This window comes from Leopardus geoffroyi, chromosome A2 (genome assembly GCF_018350155.1).
Source record: "Leopardus geoffroyi isolate Oge1 chromosome A2, O.geoffroyi_Oge1_pat1.0, whole genome shotgun sequence".
Lineage (NCBI taxonomy): Eukaryota > Metazoa > Chordata > Mammalia > Carnivora > Felidae > Leopardus > Leopardus geoffroyi.
In genome coordinates, this window is record NC_059331.1 from 157,863,584 (window position 1) to 157,878,254 (window position 14,671).

The window sequence follows — 14,671 nt, forward strand, 5'->3', positions numbered from 1 at the left end:
GTTTGCCTCTAGCCAATGTTGTCCACACAGTGAAAACTCTCCTTCAATTGCTTGAGTCTTTGGAGTAAGCCCACAGGTGGGTATATGGCAATCAATGCATATAGTTTGTGCAAAGGAGACTTCAAAAAGATGTGAAGGTGCAACTAATACTGCGTTTATGAAAAATGAAATATGTGTGTTCCTTCGGAGCTGACAGTGAAGGGAAGTGAGAGGTGATAGTGTTCAGGTAATACACTAGGTCACACCTAAGCAGACAGGTGATACGTGCAGTGGCTTTTTTTTTTTTTTTTTTTTTTTTTTTTTTATGTAGACTTCACACTCAGTGTGGAGCCCAACGCAGGGCTTGAACTTACCCTGAGATCGAGACCTAAGTTGAGGTCAACAGTCAGGTGCTCGCTCAACTGAGCCACCCAGGCATCCCATGTAATGGTTTTCTGAATGCAGCTTAAAGAACCTCACAATAATGACAACTATGAAGAGAGGGCTTAGTGGGAAGTGAGCCACTGTCCCCTTAACCATACATTGGCCTTCCCTATCCTATCCCTTATGATGCCTAATTGACTTTTTTCCTGAGGTGTTTGGTTCTTAATTTGTTTTCTTTGCTCTGACATCCTCCTTTTCACTTCAGTTACTTGTTTAACATATATTTTTGGAAAGTTCTAAATAGAACTGTAATAGCCTGAAACATTCTCAGGGAATCTGCTTCTGCTCACTGGGTCGCATTTTTCTCCCACGCCTGATTGATTCTGTCATCTTTCCATACTAAATTTCTGTCTTTTCTGTATTTCCCTTTCCAATGTATTACGGTGTTTTTATAGAGTTATTGTACAGATTTGTTCCCCCAATTAGCTGCTGCAGATCTCTTGCATGTTCTGAAATAGTTTGGTTCAGTTCTCCTTCATATGCTCCGGGTCCCGTTTGCCTATACACACCCCACCACATCTATCCACCTTCCTGGATTCTACGGAGGTTGGGATATGGCTGCTTTCCACTTTGTTGCCTGAGGTGTGTGGCATGACTCAAACGGCAAAGTAATCACCTGGGCCTACTGCTGTCCTTGCTGGGGGCTAGTCCCTGCACTTTTGGGGACCTAAGGCTATGCCTACCCCACCCGAGCAGGTGTGGAACACGCCTGAGGGGTTCCACCCACCACTGTGCATGGAAGATGGCAGCTCCGGCTTCCCTTTCTGCCTCCACCAAGTCCTGCAGTGGCTCTGGTGCTTTTATATACTCCCCAGTGTGTTCGTTCTAGAATATGAGAAGGCATTAATGATAATTCTTGGGTTTGTGGTGGTAGCTTTCTTCTTGCGTCTGGGTTGGGGGTGGGGTCAGGAGATGGAAATACCGTGCCACACATCAGTCACCTGCCAGCCTCGAAGCCTCCCGTTCAGCTCTCTACTTGGCATTGCTCATTCATTTGGTCAGATTTGGTGGAGAGGGCAGTTCTGGGATCTAGCCCCATTGCATACAGTCTTTACCTGGAAACTCTTTGGACTGTGGTGAGGATCAAATGAGAGAACACAACACCTTCAGAAGATGCATAAGCTGCTGGCATGTGTTTACTTTCACGTGAGCAATTCCTAATATATTCTAGACCTTCTAGGTTACACCATGTATAAATGTCACGAGCTATTGTTCTGGGAGTTGTTTTCCCTAGCAAGTGCCTTTGGATCTGACTTTGTTCTTTTTTTTTTTTTTGAGAGAAAGCGAGTGCGGGAGGGGCAGAGAGGGGGACAGAGAATCCAAAGTGGGCTCTCTGCTGACAGCAGAGAGCCAATGCAGGGCTCCAACTCATAAACCATGAGATCATGACCTGAGCTGAGATCAAGAGTCAGACCCCTAACAGACTGAGCCACCCAGGCACCCCCTGACTTTGCATATTAAAGTAACTTCAGTGTCTCTCTCAGTTATATAAGCATGGGTGTGCAGTCAGCGCTTGCCCTTGGGGACAAGACATTGAGAGTATCTTCTGTTTTGGATTTTGGAGAATGCCCCTCCCCTTGGCAGAGCATTTCCCTTAAGACGCTCGAGGGCCTCCAGCAGGACTTTGAAGTCATCGAACCTGCTGGGTCAGTTCAGGCGCCTTTGACCAAGATTTGCCAGCAGGAAAGTTCCCTAAAAACCTCTAAGGGGACGCCAGGTAAAGGAGGCAGGAATCTGAGCTGAGGGCCTGGGCTCAACATTATCAGGTCTTCTTAGACTTTAGACGTGACCCTCTCAGCCAGCTTCAACCCAGTTTTTGGCTGAGCTCCCCTGGCAGAACATTCCTTAACATGAACTTATCTGTGGGGTTAACACTAGCATACTAGCCACCCTTTCTCCTTCATGGTTTTGGGTGTGTATTCACCTACGTATCCATTAATTTATATGGTATACAAACATGTGTCACTCTATACTGTGTTTCACACGGCAGGCGCTGCGAAGAAAGCAGCAGACATGACAAGCAAGAGCAAGGCATTGGTGCAGCTTAATGTTCTGGCTGGCTGGACAGGCGCCAGCCAGCGCACAGGTCGGGGGTGTGCAGGTTGTGATCACTGATGTCGAGGCCATAAATGCAGAAGAGTGACACGGGGAGGTTAGTCTTAGATTCATTAGGGTCATCGGGAAAGACTCCTCTGAGAAGGGGGTTTGAGCTTGAAACTGAATAAGAAGAATAAATTGTCTGGTCCAGAGCTTCCCAGAGTAGGAAGAGAAATTTGAAAACCAGGTCTTAAAATGAACTTTGCCATTGAACTACTAGTGTTATTTTTTTTTTGAATAACTGGATTTGCAAATGTCTTTAAAAAACTTCTTTAAAGTTTATTTATTTTGAGAGAGAGAGGGAGGAAGAGAGAGAGAATCTCAAGCAGGCTCTGCACTGTCATGTCAGCACAGAGCCGGACGTGGGGCTTAATTTCATGAGCTGTGAGATCATTACCTGAGCTAAAACCAAGAGTCAGTTGCTTAACTGACTGAGCCATCCAGGCACCCCCACAAATGTCTTGAAACTTTATAAGACGAGAAACCTAATGTTGCACCTTGAGGTCTTTGAATTTGGGGGGATTATTTTAGAAATTTAAAGATGTGTGTGACTGATGTACAAGCTATACCCCCCCTCGAAATACTCAAGTTAGAAAATGTCTACGTACTCAACAAAAGGACACAGTTAAACCAACTGTGGCACGTATATTGTGACTAAAAATTCTCATTAAGAACATTACTTTTAAAAATAGAAAAATGTTCTTAAGCAAATACAAAATAGCAGTACATAACAACAACTAGCAAAAATGATGCATGATGACAGAAGATGTGTAAAGGTCAAAATTTTGTTGGGGACACAATGAGAAGCGAAAAATATCCAGATATTTCACTGTCATGTTGTTATTTCAGTAAAAGTTTTACAAATCAGGAAAACTGATAACATGGAAAACTTATTTTCATACTTTACCTGAACATTCCCAACACTTCTGTTGGTCAATCAAGTATGGACTTCAGTTAAACACTACTGTAGGCCCAGAGCCCAAAATAGTGTCTACAGTTTCACAGGCTCTCAGCACATTTTAGCTGAGTGGAAGAATGGATTGACAGGTTCTAGAAAGAGGGAAGGAAAACTGATATGGTAATGAAATTTGCATCTTTACCCATTTTGTTGCTGCATTAATAGAACAATATAAGACATAAGGTCAAAGAAAGAATCTTAGTGTAATTTGAGGAAAATTTCCTATTGTGTAAGGGTTTATACAAAGGCAGAGGAGTGATATAAAATTTTTTTCAGGTTATAATTATAGACAACTTGGAGATAACAAATGTTTAAAGAAGAAAATAATAATCACCTATCAGCTTATCTCTAGAGATATACTATTAATACTTTTGTTTTCTATCTGTACACATCTTAACTAATTTGGCATCATTTAATATAGTTTTATATATTAATTTTGTCTATTGTATCATCAGTATTTTCTTACTCCTTTAAGTAATAAGTCTTTAAGGAGTTAAAGAGTAAGATATACCATAATTACTATTTTTTTAAAGATTTTTATTTTATCTTATTGAAAAAAAATTTTTAACATTTATTTATTTTTGAGAGACAGAGACAGAGCATGAGAGGGGGAAGGGCAGAGAGCGAGAGGGAGACACAGAATCTGAAGCAGGCTCCAGGCTCTGAGCCGTCAGCACAGAGCCCGACTCGGGGTTCGAACTCATGAACTGTGAAATCATGACCTGAGCCGAAGTTGGACGCTTAACCGACTGAACCACCCCGGTGCCCCTGTACCATAATTATTTAAGCAATATTCCATCTGTTAGACACTTATAGTTTTCCCCGTGTTTTACTTACTAGTGAAAACACCATTAAAATTTTTGCTACTAAACTGTGCCCCATAGACACATTTCTCTTTTCCAATCCTTCCATCTTCCCTTCCCCCATAGGTGCTGATTCGGAGAGTCCCTCCTAGTAGACTTTCTGCTTACTGTCTCGGTCTCTGAGTTGGGTTCCTGGGGAACCCAATTCTGGGATAGTTGGTAATGTTTAGCAAAAATTACATGTGCATTTATCCTCTGACTCAGCAATCCCATTTCCAGTGATATGCAAAATTACGAAGACATATGCACACAGGCATTTACTGCAATATAGATGAAATAGTAAGAATACTGGAAAAAATTTTAAATACTACAAACTCAAATCTGTCAGTAAAAAACTATCTGAATAAACTATACTACATCCATACATTTCAGTGTAATAAAATGTATAGTGCATATCTATAGGTTATTACGGAGCCATATCTAGAAAACAATATTAAGTGAAAAAGTAAGGTGGAGAAAAATATGTATCGTATACAGTTGCTTTTTTCAAGAAAAAGGACACCAGTGTGTGTGTGTGTGTGTGTGTGTTCATACATATACTAACAATGGAGTAAAATGATTTTTTTTTAAAAAAGGGAGAAAAAATTATATAAAGGAACAGGGATAGAATATTGGCTTCTTAAGATTTTACTTTAGATCCACATAGCTATGCTAGATTATTATAAAACAAAATTAATTCACAGAAGCACTTCCAAATAGCAAAAGTAAAATATCCAAATGAATCTACAAGTGTATCCATTTAGTGGTATAACCACAAAGAGAAGAACTAGTCTAAGTGACTTTAAAAGATGGTAATTTGACTTTATATACCTCATAAAATATATCATAAGGATGAAAGGAACTGAAAATAATCTTTAACTGTGCTGGTAGTACTGTTATTTGGCAACTGTTATGTGTGTCTTGTGGGATAAAACAAATGAGTTATTAGGGTGCTTTCTTTCAGAACTAGGATTATTTAGCATGGGACAAAAAGGAGGCAGATGTAATAAGATCACTGAAAGGAAATAAAACCCTATAGCTCTGAAGTTGAAGTTGAAGCATCAGAATGAGCTCTTGATGTATTTATCATTTCAAAATCCTTATTTCTTAGCTCTGCCCACTCAAAAGGCCTGGAAACAATGATCAACCCAAGAGCAGTGAGCACACCACTGTGTCTCTGTCTCTGACTCCTAAACACCATTTCCCACTCAAAGGAATAAGGGCTCCTTGTAGAAATGGCTGACGTTGGGTCTGGGGCAGGAAATGTGTAACATGAGGCTGAAACAAGGAAGTCCATTAAGGCTGGGTCAGAAAGTTTTAGTTTGACTTGAATAGGTTCATGATGGAACATGTTTATTATGTGAGTGTTCCAATCCATGAGTTCATAAGGACAATTAAAAAAAAATAAGACACAGTGGAGACCTTTGGAAGATTCTAGGGAGTCCAACTCAGTGCTTTGGAAAATCCAGCATTTATCCTGCCTTCCCTAAGCAGACTATGCCAGGGTATGCAAATAGTAGATGAAGGGAATTATGTTTTTATAGAAGTATTCTAAATACTGGATAAAAGGAATGCTAGAATTTTAAATATACCATTTTAAGTTTATTTTTATTTATTTTGAGAGAGAGAGAGACACAGCAGGTGAGAGAGGGGCAGAGAGAGATAAATAAAATAAACAAAAGAGGAGAATTTCAGGCAGGCTCAGCTGTATCAGTGCAGAGCCCGAAGTGGGGCTTGAACTCACGAATGGTGAGGTCATGACCTGAGCCAAAATCAAGAGTCAGACACTTAACTGGCTGAGCCGCCCAGGCGCCCCTAAATCTACCATTTTATAGTCACTGATGAATTAATGGATCTAGGACTAGGCAATGATTATTAATAACTTTTAATATCACAGTGAGAGAAACAGACATTATGTTCCATTCTGTGGACATACACACATTACCACGTTTAAAGTGGTCAGGCCAAAAATTCAAACATGAGGCTCATCAAGCTTCTAAATTGGGGGTGGGAAACTTTTCCAGCAGGGTAGATAATAGACATTAGGCTTGTGGGCCACATGGTCTCTGTTGATCCTACTCAACTCCACCATTGTAGCTCGAAAGCAGCCACAGACCACATGTACACAGAGGGGCATACTGTGTTGCACTGAAGCTTTATTTACAGAAACAGGCCATGGTTTGCTAATCCCTGCCATAGAATCTACATCTAACTTCCAGTGTACAGGAAATACAGGGAACAAAGGAATATATTACATGACACCGTAAGAATGCAATCTAAAACTTCAGACTGAAGGAAACTGTTCAGGCAGGACAAAGTGCCTAGTTTCTTCAACAACAACAACAACAACAACAACAACAACAACAACAACAAAACAGAACAAAAAAAAAGCAAGAGATAAAAAGAATTGGGAAGGAAACTCATATCTTACAGGAGACATAAAAGTCGTATCAGTCAAAATATTTGGGTTTTAATAAATACCAGTTCCAATAAACTTTGAAAAAAAAAGATAATCATGGAAATAAATGATGCCATTAAGGAATGACAGTGGTGCCTTGTGGTTGTTTTTGAAAAAATTTATATGTTTAGACATACATATTGAAACATGATGGGAGCACCTGGGTGGCTCAGTTGGTTGAGTGGCTGGCTTTGGCTCGGATCATTATCTCATGGTTTGTGAGTTCAAGCTTCACATCAGGCTCACTGCTGTCAGAGCAGAGCCTGCTTCGGGTCCTCTGTTCCCCTCTCTATTCCCCTCCCCGGCCTGTGCTCTCTCTCTTAAAAAAAAAAAAAAAGAAAGAAAAAGAAATATGATATGTCTGCAATTTACTTCCAAGTAATGGTAGGGCTGTGGGTAAAACTGACTATGAGTTGGCTCTTCTGAAGGTCAGGTCATGGCTGCATGGGGCTCATGGGACTGGTCTTTTGCATGTTTGAAGTTTTCCGTAATTAAAAGTTGAAACCAACACAAAACATAACTCAGGTTCAGCAACAGAGATGAAAAAAATGTACGTGTAGATGAAGAAAAATAGCTTTAGTTTGCCGGACAGGAGCCTCTGGAACAATTAAGTAGAATTGGGCTCATGGGATTTCCTGTTTGTCCCATAGAATTAGAATCAAAGACAACCTGGAGTGGATCAGATTCCACTCTGAGGTTTCTGAGTGACCCGTCCCCTCCCATCCCCTCCTGCCCCTCTCGGAGGGAAGGAGGTCCCAGGGCACCAGGGCTTGGGGCTGACGGCCCAGGGTGCTGCCAGCTGCTCACCCAACAAGTGTCTGCTCTTCCTGGCATCAGCAACTTGATTTCTTCAGAGTTGCTAGTGCGCCTTTAAAAATACTCAGCAGGGGCGCCTGGGTGGCTCAGTCGGTTAAGCGGCCGACTTCGGCTCAGGTCATGATTTCGAGGTGTGAGTTCGAGCCCCGCCCGCGTCGGGCTCTGTGCTGACAGCTCAGAGCCTGGAGCCTGTTTCCGATTCTGTGTCTCCCTCTCTCTGACCCTCCCCCGTTCATGCTCTGTCTCTCTCTGTCTCAAAAATAAATCAACGTTAAAAAGAAAAATTTTAAAAACACTCAGCCCCTCAGAGCCTCTGGCAGCAGAGCTGGCCAGGTGAACAGCAAGTCTAATGGTCGGGGCTTCCAAAAATATTTTATTTTCTGAACTAAAAGGGATCTACTCAGCAGGTGTGGATATCCTAGCTTATCCTAGGTATACTTACAGTGCCTGAAGTAGTAGGGGCAGCCTTGTGACCATAAAGAATAAGGTGATACGCCATGACGGGAGGGGTGGAGGTGACGGTGCAGAGACAGAGAGAGAATGAATGAACCTGGCACGTCACGGAGTGTCTGCCACAGGCTTATCTACCTGAACTTTGTGCTACACAAGAAAACTTAATCCTGCATGGTTAATCCACTGCGGTAAGGCTTCTGTGACATGTCACTGAACACAGTCACTGATTTAACCGTTACCCCAACCCCCAAGTATCCAAAATTAAACTTCCTGGTCTCCTCTGAACTCCCTTCTCAGTCTTCCTCCACTTCATAAATAGCAACTTTGGTCTTTAAGGCATTCAGATCCAAACTCCTGTCGCTTTTTCCCTTCTCGCTCCATTTTCATCCATCAGCCATGCCTGTTGGGTCTCCAGTCTCCCCTCCAGCTCCACTGCCGTCACCCTGGTGTGAGCCACAGTACCTCTTAGGTAGCCTGTTTCAGGAGCCTCCTGACTGGTGTCCTGCTTCAGTCCTGCCTCCTACAGCCTATTCTCCATCAATCAGAAGGCCCCTTCTGAAATGCAGGTACTTCCTGTCAGTCCTCTGACCCAAATTCTCTCACTTCCAGTAAGACCCAGAGTGCTGCCAAGGACTACCTCACGTCCTTTTACACCAGCCCTCATTCACCCACCTCTGGTCACACCAGCTTCCTCAGTGTTCCTGCAACAAATCAGGCGGGCTTCTGCTTTGGGCTTTCACCTTTGCTCCCCCCTCTGCCTGAGTTCTCTTTTCTTTTTTTTTTTTTTTTTTTTTTCAACGTTTATTTATTTTCGGGACAGAGAGAGACAGAGCATGAACGGGGGAGGGGCAGAGAGAGGGAGACACAGAATCGGAAACAGGCTCCAGGCTCTGAGCCATCAGCCCAGAGCCTGACGCGGGGCTCGAACTCACGGACCGCGAGATCGTGACCTGGCTGAAGTCGGACGCTTAACCGACTGCGCCACCCAGGCGCCCCTCTTTTCTTTTTAAAAGTGTATTTATTTATTTTGAGGGAGAGAAAGAGAGAGAAAGGGAGCGCATGCAGGTTGGGGAGGGGCAGAGAGAGAAGGAGAGAGGGAATCCCAAGCAGGCTCCACGCTATCAGCACAGCCCGATGTGGGCCTTGATCCCACGAACCATGAGATCTTAACCTGAGCCAAAATCAAGAGTAGGACGCTCAACTGACTGAGCCACCCAGGCGCCCCCTCAGTTCTCTTTTCACGGATGTCCATATGGCTCATTCCTGAAATTCTTTCACATCTCTTAGCTGTCACCTGACCAGACCAGAGAAGCCTTCCAAGGTGGCCGTTTTCTTGTTTGCACTCCTATCCACTCCCCACGCTCCTCTGTCATGCTCTCCATTTTAGGGAGTTGTGTTTCCCTGGCTTCCTTGCCCTTGGGCTTCTGGTGGGTACGCCCACGGGAGGCAGAGGCAGAAAGAAGACTGAAGGCAGGCAGGCAACAAGAAGGAGACGAGGTCTGTGTCTCTCTCTTCAGGCTGTGTCTCTGGCACTCACAGTGTCTACTCTGAGATGCCAGGTCCCACAGACACCCCTCCATCTGCGGTCCCAGCTCCTGCTACACAGGCTCCTACCAGGTGACTCAGAACCTGGGCTCCAGTGACAAGGCCACCTCCCTCTGTTGGTCATGCTGTCACTAAGCCCTCCATTACTGTGCTGTCTCTTGTGTGGCTTTCCAGTTCCTCCCTCACCTGCATAGTCAAGTTCTTATATTAAGTCCTTCTGTTTCAAACACCAACTAGTCCTGACGGGGCCTGACCGATAAGCCTTCCCTGATGACCCTCAGTGCCCTCCACTCCCCTCCCTGTCACTGTCCACTTATGCTGCATTACTTTCCCTGTAGTTCTTATCAACACCTGCTAGAGTTTATATTTATTTGTTTTCTTAATTGCCTGACTCTCCACCGGCATATAAATGAGCAGGGAGTAGGACTTGGTGTGCTGTGTGGGGCTGGCAGTGGGCTGAGCTCACACAAATAAACCAGTGTTCTTTGATTTGTTTAAGAGATCTTGATAAGCACTCTCCCCATCCTGGGCACTAGACACGGGAGACGGAGAGATGAATAAAGCAAACACTTCTATCTGGACACAGGACAGGGGTGGCAGTGAGAACCCAGCCTCCCTCCCTGTGTTTGCCTTGTGGTGCTTCCAAAACAGAGTGGAGAATCACGTGTGTGAAAATGGAAGCTCATCCAAGAGGGAGATGAAATCTATTGTTACCATGCGTCTGACTCCCCGTAGGGAAACACCACTCACCTGACACAGAGTGGGATCTTGGGTACCTTCTTAGAGACCTTGAACCGTCCTCTGTCCCCGTAGATGTCGGTGAAGTACACTCCAGCCACACTTGTCACCTGGTTCCCGGGGAACCTGGACAGCACATTGTCACGACCATGTTGACTGGCCCAATACCAGGCTTGGCCCCCGATGAGCAAGCCGCCTCCACGTTTCACAAACTGGATCAGCTCTGCAGTCATCTCATCATGGTAGGCACTGATGCAGTAAACCCCCAAGGGGGCCCCCAGTTCCGGCTGAATCTGTGCCTGAACTCCACAGCCCTGCAGGATACTTACTAGTGATCCCAGGGATGGGTGTACTCCAGTGGGAGCCCCAGGTGAGGGACAGAGCCAACCCACTGCATTAAGAAGAAATGGAACCAAGCCAGCATCCAGCAGGTAGCCTTCATGGGACACCACCACCAGGCGGCCTCGGCCGTAGAAGGAGGCAGCAATGAGGACCTGGCCCTTGTCATTCACCATCACCGGGAAGGCGGCCTCTCCAATAAGAAGAAGTTCACTAGGGATGGGGTCTTTGGGGACATTCCAGCTTGTCACTCCATCCATGAGGGCCTCGAAAGCACTGGCAGGAGTTGTCGCCATGGTTCAACCAGCTGCTGCAGAGGAGATGAAAGGCTGCGCTTGGTCAGAACTGATGAAGCTTCAAGTGAAAACACAACTACATGCATTCAAACTAAACCATTCACTGGGTTCCCCACTGTGTGCCAACCACTAGGGGGCCCAGCAAGGCACACGCGGACAAGGCCCTCACTTTCATGAATCTGATATTTCAGCAGGGGAAGGACAATAAATAAATCGGTAGACAAACATAAACACAGCAATTCCTAACCATTAGGATGAAAATAAGAAAGTGATGTGATATCAAGTAACTGGAGAGTCCGTTGAGATTGTGTGACAGGAAGGGCCTTTCAAGGTGTAACCTGACGTTTCAGCTGAGATGTGGCATGTGTAGGAGCCCAAAGTAGCCCTGGGCAGGGCAGAACACGACCTGAGTGGCTGAGGGGGGCGGGGCTGGGTCCTGCACAGCCTGGTACAAGGTGACAGCCATGTGCGTGAGCTGACTTAGTATTGTGCTGCATCTCTATGGACAAAACGGTCAAGTGACCTTTCAGAAAACTGCATTTTGGGGGACAGTTTTGACTAAATGAATTGAAATGCCTCCCAACTTATCACGGCTGCCCTAACTAGGAGTTCCCTACCTCTGTGTGGGTAGCTTTCTTTTTCCAGGGGTCTTTCAAAATTCATTGTGCCTGGGGAGCCTGGGTGGCTCAGTCTGTGAAGCGTCAGACTTAGGCTCAGGTCATGATCTCACGGTTCAAGGGTTCAAGCCCTCTTTTGGGCTCTGTGCTGACAACTTGGAGCCTGGAGCCTGCTTCAGTTTCTGTGTCTCCCTTTCTCTCTCCCCTCCCCTGCTTATGCATTCTCTCTCTCTCTCTCAAATATAAATAACATTTTTAAAAAGTCATTGTGCCTAAAATTCAGCTATTTTTTCCCTTAAAGCAGCTTCTCTTGGATAAATTACTTAAGCCTCAGTTTCCCCACTTATAAAAAGAATAATACATCCCTTGGAGGATCGTTTTTGGAGATTGAGAGAATGCACATGAAAACACCTTGTTCTGGGTACACAGTGAGTGCTGGGAAAACATGAGGGTCTGTCCCTATGCTGACCTAACTTCCCCAAATGACAAGGGCCATGTTCTGGGTGCCTGTCTGCCCCCCTCGGCCTACCCCTGACTTCAGCAACTGCCATGGAGGAACTTCCTGGGCACTCGAACGCCTCCTCACTTCCGCAGGTACACAGGGGCAGCCCTGCAGTGGCCCTGAGCGAGGAAGTGGAGGGCATGCGGACTGCATGCCACAGCGGCCGTCCTACGTGTGTCCAGGAGTCCCTCAGCAAGCACCTGAGGGGCTCAGCTCCAGCTGCCCCAGTGGTGAGCAGCTCAGCCCTTCGCTGCCTTTCCCTCCTTCCTGGTCTCCCCCTCCCCACTTCCTCACCTGCATTCGGGGCTCACTTCCCAAACAGGCTGCCCGGCTCCAGTCCTTGTAGCAGGCCTCGCTTTGGGGAAGAATCGAAACTAAGACACCAAAGTTTTCCTCTACCTTTGCCTCCTTCCTTCCTCTCTCCTGTTTCCATAGACAGCTACCTCACTTTGCTCTTCTCACACCGGATCTCTCCAACATGAGTGAGTGCCTTCCGCTTGTATTCACATCCAGACTAAAAACCCATCTGGCTTTAGTCCCAGGATGGATTCTTACCAACCATCTTCTCAAACCATCCTACCCACCACTTCGTAATAAAAACCCTCTGATTTCATCCACTCTCCATAAGGTAAAAGCTGAGTGCCTTGCCCTGGGTTCTAAGACCTCCATGGTCTGGGCTCTCCCCTGTATTCCAGACTTTTTTCCCCTGCTACATACATTCTCTGCAAACCTCTAGCAGGCTTAGCATCCCTGAACATGTCCTGTATGTCCTATAGAAGTCCAGCTCCTGATCACCCTCTAACTTCCCGGCCCATCTAACCATCTCTTTCTCAGTAATGCTCCCAGGAAAGTGAATTCACAAAAGAGAACCGGTACCCACATCGAGTATCGTGGGCCATGAGGGCGAGTGATCTCAGCTTTCTGGTTTAGGACTAGGGAAAAAGCAGCGAAAGAAGTCAGGCAGCCTGAGATCAAGATCATGTTAACTACCTTGGAAAGGGAAGTCTTTCAGTACCCTGGGCCTAACAGGAAAAACAGACAACCCAAGAGATGAGTAATAGTTCCTCCGAACCCTGACCTCAGCTCTCAAGAAGTAGGTGCGCGCGTGTGCGCAGACATGCGCACGTACATGCATACATCTTGGTAAGATTTTTGATTCACGGGTTCAAAGAGGCGAGAGAGAAGTGTTTTCAGAAAAATAGCAAACAGCACCAGACTGGGTACACGAAAGGAAACCCGGGACCCAGGCAGAGAGAAACACCCTGAATGAAGGAACATTCCTGGGCATGCTTCTGGCACCAAGCGGCGCCCCAGCGAGCCCAGGTTCTCGGCCCCCGCCCCACCCGCAACGCTCTCGGATTGGCAAACTCACGATCGGTAGCCGGGTCCGCGGCGCTAGCTCCGAGCGCGGGGAACTTGTGCGGTGGCACAGCGAGCGGTCTGGGGTGGGGCCTGATGGAGGAGGCAGGCGGGGTGGGGCGCGGTTGGGGCCGTCCGGGGTGCGGTTGGGGCGGTCCGCGGCGCGGTGGGCGGTCTCGGGGCCGCGTGGAGAGGGCGCGGAGTGGGACCCAGAGGCGGCGAGGATGCGGCGAGGTGCTGGGGGGACGGCCCGGGGGCAGGGCGCGGCGGTCGGTCTGGGCGCCTTGTGGAGGGGGCGCGGCTGGCCACCCAGGGGCGGGCGTGCGGGGCGGGGTTGGGGTGGTTCAGGGACGGGGCTCAGTGGGCGGTCTGTGGGGCGGAGCCGGCGGGGCGCGGCAGGCGTGGTGGGGCACCGCCCGGTTGATGCGGCCCGGGGGCGGGGCGGCCCGGGGGTGGGCGGGGCGGTTGGGGCGGTTCGTGGGCGGGACAGGCAGGGGAGGGGGCGGGGCGAGGGGCAGCTCGCCTCCGAGAGGCCCCTCCCGGCCCGCTGCGCTTGAGGTGGTGTCGCAGTTTGCGGAGCTCCATCAGGGTGCCTGACTCACGCTCCCAGGAGGTGGAGTTCCTCGATCTGCGGGGTTCGGGCGGAAAGCGGCTCTCTCAGGCCCTCCGAGAGTTCTGGGGTACGAGAGGGGAGCTTTGCCGGAAAGCAAACGCCAGGTCTCTTGTAAACCAGACTCGGGGCAAGCAACGCCCGACGACAGCGTAACCCAGCGCCTAGGGGTTTTGGCGTGGAAGCGCCTCCCTCCCCTCCAGTGGTGGGGTGCAGCGCCAGAGAATAGTTTCCTGCGTTGAAAGGCTGCCTCCTGGTGGTCAGCACCCGCCCGCGCAGCCCGTGCTCGTGGGGTTTCCAGGCTGTGCAGGACACTCAAGCTAGTACTGCGTCTGGGAGTAGAAGAGACACCGGTGCCAAAGATATTCTTGTTTCAGGGGTTTTCTTTAAGTGTATTCAGTGTGCAACACTCCTTCCTAGGAAAGTGAAATTTTCTTCTCTTAGAAAGCGACGCTTTTTCTTACCTTAGCGCAGCAGTCACTTGCCTCGAAAAGAATTTCCTAACCTCCAGATTATACCAAATCCTGCTCCCGACCACACCAGACACCTCTCTTTCTTCTTCTTTCCCAGGTTGCCACTCCACACTTGCTTGTATGACCACCGATTACCTTTGGTTTC

The 14,671-nt window shown here is 47.3% G+C and overlaps 1 protein-coding gene across 8 annotated transcripts in view; it reads right to left on the reverse strand.

Moving 5' to 3' along the window:
- Positions 1–13,819, reverse strand: part of TCAF2 (TRPM8 channel associated factor 2) — a 28,015-nt gene extending 14,196 nt beyond the window's left edge. For 2 of the 8 annotated variants that reach the window (XM_045495977.1, XM_045495982.1), the window contains exons 1-2: positions 13,457–13,750; positions 10,343–10,998 (exon numbers count right to left, since the gene is read on the reverse strand). In XM_045495977.1, the coding sequence (XP_045351933.1) occupies positions 10,343–10,965 (623 nt within the window). In that variant the 5' untranslated portion in view covers positions 10,966–10,998; positions 13,457–13,750. Of the gene's footprint in view, positions 1–10,342; positions 11,613–13,456 lie in introns of those variants that run through there. The other 6 variants (XM_045495978.1, XM_045495981.1, XM_045495979.1 and 3 more) reach the window with 5 other exon arrangements.
- Between the last annotated feature and the right edge of the window lie 852 nt (positions 13,820–14,671).